We start from the raw sequence: 15,708 nt of genomic DNA, 5'->3' as shown, positions 1-15,708 counted from the left end.
CATCACATAAAATTCAGATTAAAATGTAATGTAACAAAATAGGTACAAAGCCAAGGGGGGTGAATACTTTTGCAAGGCACTGTATACTGATAGTCTCCTTGGAACAACAATGTGCCTGACATGTTTTTTTCTACCAAAAAAAGTATAATTTCTACCATTGCTGTGCATACTGTATGTACTGTCCACCTACCTCATGTACATAAAGAAACCTGCACGTAAAATATTTATTACAGCATCCTTTGCACTATTGTCTACTGTCTACAAATGTTATTGTTTATATATGTATCACTGTATATAAGAGTCTATGTCTATTTTGTTGAACTTGTTTACATTAAAATCATTCTACTTCATTAAAAATTCCATTGTTCATTTTTTAAAGTTGCTGGACACGAGATGTCTTCTACTTCAATGTAAAGTCTTTTCTCAGTGTTTGTGCACTGGTGGCTTCAAGTTTCTACACACTGTGCAAGTTGCATCCTGACCAGGACTGACTCAAACTATTTGTGATGTCACTAATCATGCTCATAGGCCCCACCCCTTAAAAAGCACAGAGAAACTTTCCACTTTCAGGAGATTAATGATTTTTGACTTTAAGTAACCAAATCATTGGCCAGTTCGCACTATTATTTAACACCTGTATGAATCATATCCTTATTGAGCCTTAGCCAGGATTTAATAGAGAACCCCATCCACCTAAAAACTTGACCAGCTACCTATCAAACTGTAACTGTAACTGTTTTTTAAAATATTTAAATAAATCACATTTGACATTTTATCAATTTATTTCATATTTGCAGTAAATGTCATTACCCTGCATCATGGGCTAAATGTTGTTTGTCTTCTCTCTGCTGCCAGATATGAAATTCTGATTAAAAAAAAATACTAAACCCCTTCTGTAGATTTATTTCCATCATCTTTTGAGATATTTGCCATTAAAATGTTTCGAGAATCTGGCTTTAAAAGCTGTAATTATAGCCACAGTTGCTTTTTGTCGGTGCTGTTTGCAGTATGTCACCATGATGTTAAAGATCGCTCCCTCTTGACACATTTTTGTATGATGCAAACAGATTAACCTGCAAGTGCAGCTTTGTAGTAGTTTTTTTTTTAGATTCAAATTACTTGAAGTTGAAGTTCTTTTCCAATAAATGTTTATCTTATTGTGTAGCATTTTCTGTCAGTGACAACAACTTCATTGATTACCTGCATGTAAATGAATGCCTGAGTGGTCATAAACAGTTGGCAGTCACATGAGCTGCTAGTGAACCAGTGACCTCTCATCATCTCTGCATCCATCATCAAAGATCACATCAGTAATTTGAGGATGTTTTAGTCCATCTAATTCAAATTATATGTGTACATTGTATATTATAGCTGCAATTAATTAACAGTTTTTGAAAGCTTGCTGTAGTTTGTTTCCTTTACGGATAGTAAATACCTTTCAAACAGCCACTGAAGTTAATGTCAGTTCTGTTTCTGAAAGACGGTTTCAGTTGAAGTATATACGGCTTGTATTAGCGGACATAAAAAGTGGTATAGTCCTTTAATCACAATATACAGTGTAAGAAAACAACTTCCCTCTCCAAAGGAAATGTACAAGAATGCAATAAGAGAGTATAGGAACATATTTTATTCCAATTTAAAACATTTAAAGGAGAAGGCTATGAAAATCATTTTCATGTTTGAATGAGGTTCAGGCAACAGTGGTTGAAATGAAACATACAAAAGAGAAATATGGCTAAAATACTGTAAATCAAAAACCATTAGGACCCTTTTCATGAGCGCGTTGCATGAATACAGTATATCACCCACCCACTCCCTCCCCAACCTGACAAACACATGCAATTGAAATTACATTTATCTTAAAAACAGCAGTTCATCATTAATCTTAAATATAGAATAAAATTGTCCTTTTTTTTTAGTTAATTAATCACATACTTAAGTGTTTATTTGTTTTAAAAACTGGACCATGAAATTCACAGGCCCTCTGATTTCTCACAACATTGGCACTTGTTAAGAATCTGGCTTTACAAAGAAAGGGGATTGGCACACTCATTGTACATAATTTACATTTGGTATACTTAAAAAAAAGAAAAAAAAAAGAAAAAAATCAAACAAAAATACATTACTTTCAATTTTTACACCACTACACAAAGTTTATTTGAACTCTTTTAAAAAAGTCTGTCATCTTAAGTGGTCCTAAATACACATGTTAAGGTGTGTCAACCTTAAAAAATAAAATAAAATAAAAGATGCAAGATAGCTTTTAATATCACTGTATGTCCACCCCTCTAATCAGAATGGATCTCAAGCATAAGCAATAGCCATCAAAAGTGTACACATACACACATACATACACACATACATACACACACACACACATACATACACACCTCAGAGTACCAACGAGCGCGCTTGAACGGACATCTAAGTTGCATGAATGCAGGCCCATTGCAGTGGTGCAGTTTCAGTGCCTTCGACCCAGGGAAAGAATACACAGTCCAATCAAGTAAAGGGGGAAAAAAAAGAGAGAGAGCGGAGAATGGCAGACATGTAAACATACAGCATATTCATTCACTCACAATTATAACCACCAAAATATTATAATGGCCATTTCAGTACCTTCACTTGGCAAGTCTTTCAATAAATACATTAATACTGAGGCTTAACACACAAGCTTCATTTTGAAAAAAAAAAAGAAAAAAAAGAAAGAAAAAAAAAAGAAACCATAATGCAAAAGTGGATCAACAAGTTTTACCACAGAGATCTGGGTCAAGTTACTACAAATTGTGAATTTCTGTGGCTGATTGATTTTGTTTGGCACAGTATTTTATTGGACTGCTGTACAAACCTTCTCCAGAATGCATTCTAAGCAGAATAAAGCAAATACAGTACAAATCAATGGAAAGGACTTCAAATAACCGACCCAGCTCTGCTGTTAGCTCCCATCACCGGTAGTGTTGCCATGTGACTTTTTCTGTTTAGCTGCGAGGTGCTCACCAGAGAAGGCAAATACACATATGAAAACTGATACAACAAAGTTTTTTTTTTTTCTTTTTTTTTTTTTTTTAAAAGAGTACACCATCGTGCAAACAGTGGTCCCAGGAGTGGTCACTTTCATCTTGTTTCTCATCCTCATAGCAGCCCATTCAAGTCCATTTGCGGCGCAACGTCTCATCTACGAGCATGAAGTGTAAGGGACCACACGGCTGCCCTTAAGGTGGTAAGCCACAGTTCAGGGGAACAAAACACAAATAGATGCACGTTATCCCAGCAGGGAAGCAGAACAAAATATTCCTTTCAAAGCTCAGTTAAAGTCTGTCACGTAGTTTATTCATCCACATATCAAAATACATAAGCTCTTAATTTAAAAGTGAAAAGCGTGCTGAATTGTATCACCCACAAAATGAACTTCTATTAGCAAGTGAGTGTGAAAAGCATCCCCCTATACATGGGGACAAACAGGTCAAGAAAAGGCCTTTAAATGTTGGCTGAAGCACCAAAGCTGAACCCATTATCAGTACAGGCTGGAAAAAAACAAGGTCACAGCCAAAACAATAACTTGACTTCTCAAAGTCAGAGCTTTTGCAACATCTCCAATATTGTTTCTCATATTTTCATATCAACTCATAACAAATTGTGGCACTTAGCATAAATATATATGTCCCTTCTTCATTAAGTGTCAAAGCGTATAAGATAATGGCTTTATCAACACAATGTACACATTTGCACCAGAGGTGTGACGATTACTCTCAGTAGGTGCATGTGAAGAAAATCAAGGCTAAGTAATACACAGGGCGAGTAAAATCCCCTAAATCTAACAGATCAAACTGCTTTTCTGCAGAAATTCAAAAGAAAATTTGACTTGTAAACCTTTTGGCAAACAATTTAAGATACACAAAAGGGAGTACGACAGGCTCTGTAATAATGTCTTTGATGTTTAATCTGACCCTTCCAGCTAGTTCAATGTGCACAAAAAGGTCAAAATGTCCCAAGTGCTCCCTTTTTTTCTGACTCCAACACAGCCAATGCCAAAGTCAAACATGGAAACACTACCAATTAGAAGATTAAACCAAATATGCATAACCACATAGTGGAAAATATAAAGCCAAGAAGATCAGCACATAATTCATCAGAGTATGAGGATAGTTAGGTGCAACTGTGCTATTGCACCTCGGGAAACCCCACTTCTTTTGACGCTAGCCATTCTCCTCTTCTAAAGGCAAAAAGATAATGAACAAAGAGCTAAACCGCCACCAGACTTCCCTCGGGAATGTCATGTAGGCATCTGTGGACTGCTGCATTCCTTCCTCACTGAACCTGCGGCCATCACCCTCAACAGGATGTCAACACACTCTTGATTCATAAACCCCCCCACCTCAATTAATTGCACCTTTTGCTCTATGCCGTCCATAGAGTCCTTTCATTTCTATCAAAGCTGCTAGTAGTAGCCCTTGTGATGAAAAAGTTATGAAAACTTACCTGAATTACATTGTGAAGACAAAAATAGCCATTTATCAACTTTCAGCTTAATGGAATATTTAAACATCTATCAGGCAAGAGACACGATATGGGATTGGAACCAATAGCCAACACATATCCTCAAATTAAAAAAAAAAAAAATGCAAGCATTCTTGAACAGTAAATATTCAACCACCAAGTTTTTTGTCTGTTTTCATTTTCCTATTTGCATAAAAGCACAAACCTGACACGGAAACAGCGTTTTCCATTGTCAGGCATCTCAAAACAGAACTGCAACAACTAAATATATGAAGTATCATTAGAAAGATAGAACACTTGTCCATAAAATAGTTTTGATATTTTACAGCAGTATAAAATCTCCTCCTGTCTCCTAGGTTGGAAAAACGTTTAAGCTGAAACTAGGGAGGATGTCTCATTTACTGTATCAACAATACGTAGATCTGATTGATAAATTAGACATACAAAAAAAGAACTATTTACTCTCTTGCTATCCATTACAGTTTATCAAATGTTGGCCAAATAATATGGCTAAATAAAGTTGATTACAGAGAGAAGCCATATGGGTGATCAAGACCAACTTGTGAGTTAAGCTAACTGGCAGCGCAAAAGCTTTATTTCATCTACAACTGACTATTGCACTGTACTAATCTGGTATCATCATTCGCACGTTGTGCACAGGAAGATTATTCTCAACATTAATTAAGGAAACAGAGAAAATAAATCACAGTACTAATAGATGTGTGATTCAGACAATGGTCGACATGAAAAAATGCCACACAAAGTGAGTTGTTATGCCATCAAAATCTGAATGATCCACGAGAGAAAACTTGCACCTAATTTTGGCAATACCGTTTCCAAATATGTTTTCTTGGTATCTGAACCATTTAAGGGATGAACAAGATACTGGCAATGCAATTATATTTACAGAAAAAAGCAGGTGGTTACAATTTGGCAATGTGATGAGGGCAAAATGACGAGGGAGTTGATATACAGTATGTTAATACCGGTAGTAGTGTTGTTGTTTTTTGTTTCATAATACATGTTAACACTTTAAAATGAGGGGCAGTTTAAAAGTAACACATTGTGAGTCTTTCTGGAGCGTTGCATTCCTTTGAGTAGTCATCTTCAATTTTAAATGGAGAATAGCAGTAATAATACAACCAAGACGTTAACATAGCTGAAAATATTGAAAGTATAACAGAGAACATGTTGTCGTCTCTGTGTAGCCCTCACTCTGTGTGAGCAGCATGAAAACTTTATTTACATTCAACAGAGCGTCTGGGCTCTGAGTGGGGCAGGGTTAACAAAAAAAAATAATAATCAAATACAAAATTCAAGACCCAGGGGAACCAAGTACCTCACTGCACCCCAGCACTGCCAGATAATATATTCTTATCATAATTAGTTACCCTTCGCAGATGAGCAGAGTCGAGGGTCTGCAGCCCGGCCTCATGCCCTCATGCTGTAGTGTATCGCATGCATGGGTTAAATAAGAAGAAGGGGAGAGGGCCCTTTGTCCATAAAAGCTTCATCTACCCAGAGAAGGCCCTCTACCCACCTCGAAACACACACAATGGTAATAATGTAGTGTAAAGAAAAAAAAAAAAAGGTGAGCCACACCTAGGGCCAAGAGGAGCCCCAGAGCACACCAAAACCCCAAGAGAGGGGGACAAATGGAGGGAGTGTTATCTTTCAGTGTGTTTGTACAACAGGGGCAATTATTAGAACCACTAAACAGATTCGAAAACAGAGACCATTCTTTATAAAAATGGGCAACCAACAACCAAGGAGCTAAGAGGACAGTAGGAATAGGACATGGATAGTGTTGGTCTGGTAAAGTATGAAGCAATGCTTTTTGAGCAGCAGTGTGTTTCATGCAGATGTGTGTTTTTTTAGAAGTGGACTCTGCATTGTGTGTGTGTTTGTGTGTGTGTGTGTGTGTGTGGGGCTGCAGGTCTCTTTCTTGCTCTCTCTCCCTCTCTCTTTCTGTTTCTCTCTTCACACAAGGTTGTATTCTTTGAGGTTGAGCTGCAGGATGGTATCTTTGACGGCTGCAAAGACAAAGCGGATGTTCTCTGTGTCGGTGGCGCATGTGAAATGGGAGTAGATGATCTTGTCACTGTCTGGGTTCAAGTCCACAAACATCTTCAAGATGAACTCCCGACCCGCTTGGGCATCCCGCTGGGGACCTGGGAGAAGAACGGAGCATTAGTTTTAGCTTCTATGGAGTGTTGTATTAGCATTATTGAACCTTTATTTTATCGGTATTTAATTTCAGCATTTCTCAAAATGGGTTAAACATGACCATTCTTTAACAATTCAACCAAAAACAGCTGGAAAGGAAAACAGAAATCACTTCTGGATGACAAGTTACCATTCTAGATATGACTGGTGAGAGGGTGAATAGGTATTGCTTTATTTTAAAGGGTCATAAGCCAAAAAAAGAGAATACTGCCATGTTCAGTCAACTATCAGTTTGTATTGTAGTACATCATCACAACCACAGGGTGTCACTGTACAATCAAAAATATAACTGACCGGTTCCTGCCTTGATAAAGTTATAGATTGAGTGAAAAAAAATCTCCCTGTGTGCAAATAATGACACAGCCACTTTCCTGGTTAAGATAGCAATCAGCTAGTTTGATTTTCCTAATGGTAAAGGGCCGTTACGAATGGTCAGTTACTGGCTAAACTAGACTGAAAGAAACGCAACAAACACTGACTGAGTTTGACTAATTGCTGAACTTCTCATCTGTAAGGATAATTAATTTCCTGGAATAAAATCCTGGAATTGAATTCACTGCTGAGGCTCAGCACGGTCCTAACTACAAAACCATTCAATGACAGGCAGACTATGTCAAATTCATTTTGTAGTTAAGATGTCTAATAAAGGGCAGTAAATAAATAAATATCACTCACCGTCAAACTCTGGAAAGTAGTCAACCAGGTGAGAATACATGATCTTCTCCTCCAGCAGGTCCTTCTTGTTGAGGAAGAGGATGACGGAGGAGTTTTGGAACCAGGGATATGTGATGATGGTCCTGAATAGAGCTTTACTCTCCTCCATACGATTCTAACAAGGGGGGGAAAAAAAACAGGAAAATAAACACAAGGTTAGAATATAATCAGAATACAAGACTTCTCAAACTCAGCTTGATTCACTCTTCCCTGTGAATGTGAATGTGAATAAATGTCTGGCCAATGCACAGATGCTACAGTTAATATCAATATTAGGTATGCATTTGATTTTCAGGATTATCTCTAAAAGTTTTTGGGCTAACACTTAATTGGCAGCCCCAGCACTATAAGCCAGACTTAGCTGAATGGGGCTATAAGCAATGACCAACAAAAGAGTATTTCCAGAACAGTAAACTTCACTATGGACAATATTTTTTGTCGCCTTCTGTTTCGGGTGAAAAGGCAAAAGGGTTTCTGGACTTGTGCCATAACAGGACTTCTTTCAAAAATAAACTGAAAGAAACGATCCAGTCGGCAGCAAAAATACCAGCAGGGATAATAAAAATGCAGCCAAATGAAACAAAGTGTTTCTCTCCAAAGACATACACAAGAAGAAACAAAAGAGTACTGTTTATTTACCTAAACCTGTAATAATATGTTACTTTTTATTATTATATGGTTGCTAACATTGCTAGCATAGCTTAGCTGTGACCCACAGGCAGTTAGCAAAGCCAGTATGTTCACTGTTTCATCTAACCCTTCACAAATGCACAGAAAGAGTCACTGTCGGCTTATATTTGGACACCGACACTTTACATTTGTCAAGTGCTTTTTCTGACACCAAACACTAGCTTGCTAATAGTGATGGACTGTAGCTGGATGGCATCATGGCGTGGCAGCTGGAATGCAGCATTTACAGTTAATACAGGATATTGTAGTAACGGATGAGAAACAGCCAGGGAACACTCAAGATTGTCAAAACAACCACAAAAATGACTCAAGACTTTCCCTGTCAGCTCATGTAAGCTACTAAAAGCTAAAAGTTGCTGTCAAAAATGACTCTCCTCTCTCTGGTCTAAACTCCTTGCCAGCATCACTCCCACAGTCTAGTCTTGGCAAATCATAATATGATCCTGGCTAGACTTGACCTGATGAAATCAAAGATGTTTGAAAACAATCTCGTCAGGCTCCGACTGGTCCGAAGGGTCAAAGTCTCGGTCTCGGGCCTGTCAACACGACAGGATAATCTCTGCCCACTGATGCCTAAATGCTGCCCAGCCTTGTCTCAGCTGTCAGCCAATTAGAATCAGAGCTCAGTAACAGCATCAAAATTGTCTAGAGTGGCCTACCACCTGTGTCCATATACACATTGCAAGCAGGAAAAGCAAATAAACAGCAGCCTGCAAAAATGAAAACATATTCCTGTCCTTGTGTGTTCAATAAAGCCCCACATCTAAGTGGGCCCAGTGAAGATAAAGTACAGTATATGTGTGCAGTTAAACTGTTCCCAGTGGACAAACATCCACCCTGGTAAACTGTTGAGCATGAATTTGGAGCGATGTACAGCAGATATAGTGAGTCAAGCTGGCAGCTGGGTCTGGTTTATGAAACCCAGCTGTCATATGATCAGGTCAGAGAGAGGGTTTGTTGTCAGGAGAGGAGCAGAGGGCATGCAGTGGCTGATCACATTAGCTTTATTAGAGATAATTCTATCTGAACAGAGGAGAGTCAGAGCAGACAGAGCCAACTACATAGACAAACAAAATATCTCTGGAGTGAAGAGAGAGAGTTCCGCTTGTTGTCAGAGATTCATCAATAATCGTGACTGTGTGTGTATGGGAGGCTCCAATCCAAAAACATTTTCTATATGACTGTCACATATGGTAGTTCAATAGAAAACATAAATCATTAAATTACATTTTAACTACATTATGGTTGCTGTTGAACTGTTAATTGACAGAACAGCTAAGGCTGCTTTAAACTTGCATTTATTGATTTTTGTTGACATGGAGAGAGTGCAAGAAGCTGCTAACACAACACTGTTGATATGTTGAACTGTTGCTTTTTTAGACTTCTATCAGACGAACACCAACATAAGCATTCATTTGAAGTGGTGTTTCTGGCCACCTGACCAATGTAAGTTCAATATTCATTCTGCCTTAAGCTCTATTTGATCTCCACCAACTCCTGAGAGAAATATCTGGCTTCTTAGCAACTAAATGCTCCACTATGTTCACCAGCTAGTCGCAAACTTCCTCTGCCAGAAAGCTCAAAACAATGAGCTACAGAGTCAGATGATTATTCTCCGAATGTTCGTCACTACAAGTGACAACTCTCACACTACGCAGATTGTTGTCATTTGACCCATTGTCAATACAAAAATATTAAGTAGTGCAGCTTTAACTGTGAACTGATCCCTTGTCAATGAAACTACTACTAATTACCGCCCTGCAATTTGATGCCTCCGCCAACCACTCAAGTTGTAGTTTGGATCCATGTCTGTTCAGACTCGTATAACAATTGTGGTGAGCACTTTGACCCACGATTACGTAGGTGCACTCCAATATGTTGTTTGCAGTCAGATTAATTTTGAAGCAAGAGTGAACAGCGGTGAATACATCAGCTGTTGCTGATGGTGTTCTTTACCACGTTGTGTTCGATCATTTTTATAGGCTACGTCATTACCAAAGAGCCTCCTTCACACGCGGCTCACCTGCTGTTATTAAAACGGAATCGCAGGTGAAAAAAATCCTGAAGGCGAGTTGTGCTTTTCCGGGAGACTTTATAAAATAAGAGAGATATTTGGCTTAAGTAACATTACTGGCTATAGTAAGAGTAACATTGCTGAAAGAAAAAGCAAGGTGATTAAAGTAGTTAGAGAATTAAGTAGTGACATATATAGTTTCAATAGCTTAATATTAGAAATATTATCCCCTGTCGCCGTCCCTGTCGTCCTGTGAGAAACACTGCAACATGGATGTGAAATCTGGAATCACCCAATTCATTCTTAAATTATGGCTAAAAACCTCTTCTGAGGTCACAATAGTGTACGTCAGTAAGTCAGTGCCCCACTAACTGTTAAATATGTTCACAACCTCCCCTTCTGTTCTGTTGTGGTGTTGAATAATGGCCAATTTTAATTACAGCATCAATTCTGTGTTATGAGTTACGACATAAAACATGTTTGTCAAGGTCATTTTGAGGTCAGTTACCTTTGAGTGTCAAAAGTGCCACAAATTCACTGTACAACCAATTGCGAAATAAGGCCATCAAGTTTTAAGTTAAATGTGTGTTAAATGTGTTTTGTGATGTCACAGTGACCTAGACCTTTGACCACCAAACTCTACTCAGTTCATCCTTGAGTCGAAGTGGATGTTTGTGCCAAATCTGAAGAGATTCCTGCCATATTGCGTTACCAAGAATGGGACAGACAGACGGATGTACAACCTGAAAACATAATGACTCCAGCCTCGCTATCGGTGGCACTGAGGCATAAAAATACTGAGTAGAGCAGCTTTAACTATGAATGGGTCAAGGTTACCTACATTTCATTGTCCAATTAATGTGAATGTGGATGACCAGAACTGAAAGACCTGCAAATATCTTGTGATGCCATGTGAAAAAACGACAAGACTTGAAGTCTTATTATGAAGTGTGATAAAATCTTGTGTTTGCCTCCACAATAATAATAAAAAAAATAAAATAAAAAAACTCACCTCGTTGTCTGACTCCACCAGGACCTGGTCGTACTCGCTGAGCGCCACCAGAAACATAATGGAAGTGACGTTCTCAAAGCAGTGGATCCACTTCCTCCTCTCTGACCTCTGACCCCCCACATCCACCATTCTGATTGGAACATGATGGGATGAGATGAAGGGCCACACAGCACAGGGCAGAGTGAATCACATGAAAGAGAAGAAATTACAATTAGCTCTTAATATCTCAGACTCTCTTGATCTCCATTGTTTAGATGTTTAACGTTCGCGACACATCGGGGAGCGTTTCAATCATTATGTCAAAGATGGAACTTCTGTTGAATGTTTGGAACTACCAGGGTTATTAAACAAATCAAACCTGGATCACAGAAAATAGAACGCATGTGTCCCAAATCAAACAACTTAATTAAATTAGATGTATTACATTTAATTCAAATAGTTCAAAACATTGTAACAGAGGCACCAGAAGAAACCCTGAAGTGAGCTGAGGACAAGCCACCAGCTAAAGATCTGGGTCACTTCAGGACAGGAAGATGATTTTCAAGTAGAAAAGGCATCAGTGCAAAGAGGCATTCACCCTTTAAAATGTGGCTTTGTATTCAGTTGTGGCCAATCAACATTTTAAATGCCCTATATTGTCTGAACATTTCCACTAATTCAACATAATATCTAGTGAGTCTAGTGTAGTTCAAGCCAAACACCCTTTTTGCACTGAAAATATAAACAGAGGAAACATGAACAGAGAATCTGCAGAGTGAATCAGAGTGGACAGAGCAAGCCTTCCGAACGGTGAACCAAAATAACTACAAGGAAGTGTATGTTGCGTTCAAAACAATACCATCCTTCTCTCCCTTCTTTGTAAAGTAGATGCAGGAAAGTCCATGCAGGGGATAGAAAGTAGTAGAGCTAGGTGATTAATCAATTCATTTGAATCTACATTTTAGAAATACAAAAAAATGGATGAATTATAAATGTATAGCTGATAAGGGTTCCGTAAAAAAAAGCCTCAAACCCCTCAAGTCACTCATCTACACAGAATGTTTAGAATCATTGTCCATAATATCCAATACGAGAAGAAGGGGTGGGCCTTTTTTTTTACTTTTACTTCTAGGCCATATCACCCAACCCTAGAAAGGATTACAAACTGTTTACTTGTTTAGAATGCATTAAAATGCTTCTAAGTGTGAGGGATACAAGAGGAGTAAACAGATAGAGGTTGGAAGAGGACACGTGGAGTAATCGAAGGAAAAGAGATGAGGAAAAAAAAAGACTTGGGAAATCAAGGAAAAACACTAAAGGATGTAAGAAACAGCGGACATTGTATAGGTTTTGATTGTGGAGTACGAGACATGGATCGACTCAAATCAGTATTAAAGCCAAGGGAAATTAATTAAATCAAATTTGGCTGAAGACAAAATGCTGCCAGATAGGAATGAAAGAGGGGCAGAGAGGGCAAAAATCTGATTTTCTTATCTGTCCATTTAAACTAACTTCTACAGAAAATACAAATTTAGACAATGCATGAAACTCTGACTGTTCTCACAAGTTACGTCAAAGTCTTTATTCCACAAAATATCACCTAATATCATTCAAAAGCTAGACAGTGAAATTTTGATCACACATCACAAAGGTGAGCTCAGTCAGTGAGTCTGCCAGAAGGAAGGACGGCATTGATAAATGGAGCCAGCCTAAAATAAAACTCCTTCACATCAGACGACCTCCTTTTTTCCCTCTAGCAAGGATGAGTGACCTACTTAGTACGATAAGCTCTCCTATGCTGGATAAGCCAAGTAAAATGACATTTTCTGTGACTTCAAAAGCAAATTAAAAGAGAAGGAAGCAAGCCTAATGGAGATGTTTGTCTATGAAAGGCTTCCTTGTTGCAGCTATAGCCTAGTCAACTGCGAGCAGAGGCAGTATAGTCCCACATGTACTTGTACTATACATGAGTTTCAGGCTGTGGAACTTCTAATCCTGCGTCAAGTATCCTCCATGTTTAATCACAGGAAAATGACAACACAGTCTCATAAAGTGAGAAACCTTAGCAATCATCAACAAAAAAAACCTGACACCTCACATTCATTCTGACTTCATATTTATATTTTCGGTGTGTTAACACAAAACTGATGTCATCGAGAGCATGCAGTGATTCACCATCAGCAGCACAGCAAAGCAGAGTAGAGCCTATCGGCTAGCTGCAGCATGCTGCTGGGAACCTCTTCAGCACAACCTCATTGCAAGCAGAGTTATTTCTAGCCTTGCCAAGCGTAGGAGGGGGCTGACATGATGGCTTCCTATCGATTTGCACTCTTCTGTAATCGCTCTTGTTCCCTGGGTCCATCTCTATCTCCTCATCTTCTCTCTATTTTGCAAGAGGAGGAAGGAAAGCTGGCTCTACGTATTGGTGGCGGGTCCTAAAGACTGCCTCTGTGCAGGGTCTTAGAGGCCATGTCGCTGGGCTACGCAAAACAATTAGGAAGGAATAGACTACGGTTAAGTGATAACATGGATGCACATAAAAGCCAGGCCTGCATCTAACAATTACTTTCATGATCAATTATTCTGCCAATTAATGGTTTAGTCTAAACAAATGATACATTACAGTATACATTCTGATACTGGATAAGTAACTACAGGAGATTTGGTGTTTTTGCTAGAAAAACTGCTAAGACTTACACTCCTTAAGATTTTCATGGAAGCCAATCCCATCATGGATACTATTTAAGGTCTGTGTTTTTCTGCTATAGCCATTTAATACATTTACATTAAGTAATTGCCTGTCTATTTAGTGTTTTGTCATTCGCCATTTACGCACTGGATTGAGACTGCCTGATTACATATGTCATCCAGCACAATTTTCTCTTTACATTGTGTCCGAGCTATATTAAGCTACTGCCAACGGAATAGAAACTAAATATCTAACTGCCCTTTTTTTTTTTTTTTGGGTGGGGGGGGATTAACATTAACTGGTGTTTGGTGGCTTTATTGTGAAGCAGCCACAATAAATGCATGTATTTGTCACCATTATCAAAATGGATTTTTACTTTTTGCAAGTAAGCAGTAAGGGAACAAGTAGGAGCAGCCACTGTCAGCTGTTAAATGAAGAGTTACAGGTGACAGGCTACAAACATCCAACACCTCAGGAAACTACTCACACTGAGCAGCATGTAGTCAGATCATGGTTGCTCAAAGCATGATGGAAAAATCCCTATTACTGACTGGCTTCTTTAGAAAAACTACATTACTTTGTTCGGTTGCACGGTAAATAGTCCTCTGTCATATTTCTGACAAAGTAGCTGTTGAAGGAGTGTTTGCTGTAATATTAAACCACAATTGATGTTACCATGGTAACCACAGGTGTCCCCAAATCAAGCAGGTCTGAAATCTTCAAGGATTAAAACTTTCAACGATTATTGAAATATCACAATAGTTGCACATTAGTTTTCTGTTGAACTAATTGATAAGTCTACTTGTTTCAGCTACAGTGGAATCTACTGTAATGTTGCACATTGAATGTACTGCAAATAACAGAATAGATCATATGGGGACCAATGGGGACATATTGAGACAAAAGGGGGACATGAAACATGTTAACACTGCCTTTTAGATTTTAAAATGACAACAGGACAGTAGTAGGGTAAAAAAAATAAAGCAGGGTTAGTAAAAGTAGTGCATTTCTTTTTCTACCTGAAAATGATGCTTTGCAAGTCGAAAGGGTATTCTATGATCCCAGTGGTTGGGATTCGAACCCTAAGAACGTCCTGTTGGGTTGGCAGATAGGACGATTCAGCAATGCGATCCAGATCACTTAGATAGCTAGAGACAGGAAGGACAACAAGAGACAAGAGAGGGAGGGAAGAGAAAGTGAAGCATAACCGCAGATACAGCAAAACTCCTCCAAAAGCAAGTGGATCAGTCCAGCTGTAAGAGCTATGAGGGGACGAACCTCTACCCCCAAATGTACTCTTAGAAATGTAGCTTTGTCCTTGATGGCAACTCCCAAAGACAAAATATTCCTCAGTTTAACACTCTGTTCCTCCTCTAAGCGCTCAATTTGAAGGTTTCGGGAAGTTTCATTTGACTCCAAAAAATGATTTAGCACTTAAGAGGCTAACTTTCACTGCCTAGGTGACAAAGATTACTGTCTTGACAGGAGGGTTTGGGGCCTTGAGGCCAGCCAGTCTCTGAGAGTGTACCATCAGGGATGTTAAAGTGCTGAGCCCTGCTGTGCAGCACAGGGGAGATGGAGATAGCGGCGTCGACGGTTTCCAACTGGCTGACCAACTGTCGAGCAGCTAGCCAACCAGTGTCATCATCTGCAGCACTTGACACCAGTACCTGAAGATAATATTCTCCAGGTCAAATGGGTATTCAATGATGCCGGTGGTGGGCACTCGAACCCGCAGCACATCCTGCTGAGTGGGCACATACCCCGGTGATCCTATTCGTTCTAAATCGTTAAGGTAACTGTGGAAGGGAAGGGAACATGGGACATAGAGATGCACATATAGGCAAACCACCAGTCTCAACAGTAATATTATATATATATATATAT

At 38.9% G+C, this 15,708-nt stretch overlaps 1 protein-coding gene across 2 annotated transcripts in view; it reads right to left on the bottom strand.

Moving 5' to 3' along the window:
* Positions 1-1,607: 1,607 nt before the first annotated feature.
* LOC118321735 (guanine nucleotide-binding protein G(q) subunit alpha) overlaps positions 1,608-15,708 on the bottom strand; it is a 28,537-nt gene continuing 14,436 nt past the window's right edge. Inside the window, exons 4-7 of one of the 2 annotated variants that reach the window (XM_035653199.1) lie at positions 14,841-14,969; positions 11,154-11,283; positions 7,399-7,552; positions 1,608-6,668 (exon numbers count right to left, since the gene is read on the bottom strand). In XM_035653199.1, coding sequence (XP_035509092.1) covers positions 6,478-6,668; positions 7,399-7,552; positions 11,154-11,283; positions 14,841-14,969 — 604 coding nt within the window. In that variant the 3' untranslated portion in view covers positions 1,608-6,477. Of the gene's footprint in view, positions 6,669-7,398; positions 7,553-11,153; positions 11,284-14,840; positions 14,970-15,491; positions 15,621-15,708 lie in introns of both variants that reach the window. The other variant, XM_035653200.1, reaches the window with a different exon arrangement.

This window comes from Morone saxatilis, unplaced genomic scaffold (assembly GCF_004916995.1).
Source record: "Morone saxatilis isolate NCDOM2014 unplaced genomic scaffold, NCSU_SB_2.0 Contig12, whole genome shotgun sequence".
Lineage (NCBI taxonomy): Eukaryota > Metazoa > Chordata > Actinopteri > Moronidae > Morone > Morone saxatilis.
This window is presented reverse-complemented; position numbering and strand designations above follow the sequence as displayed.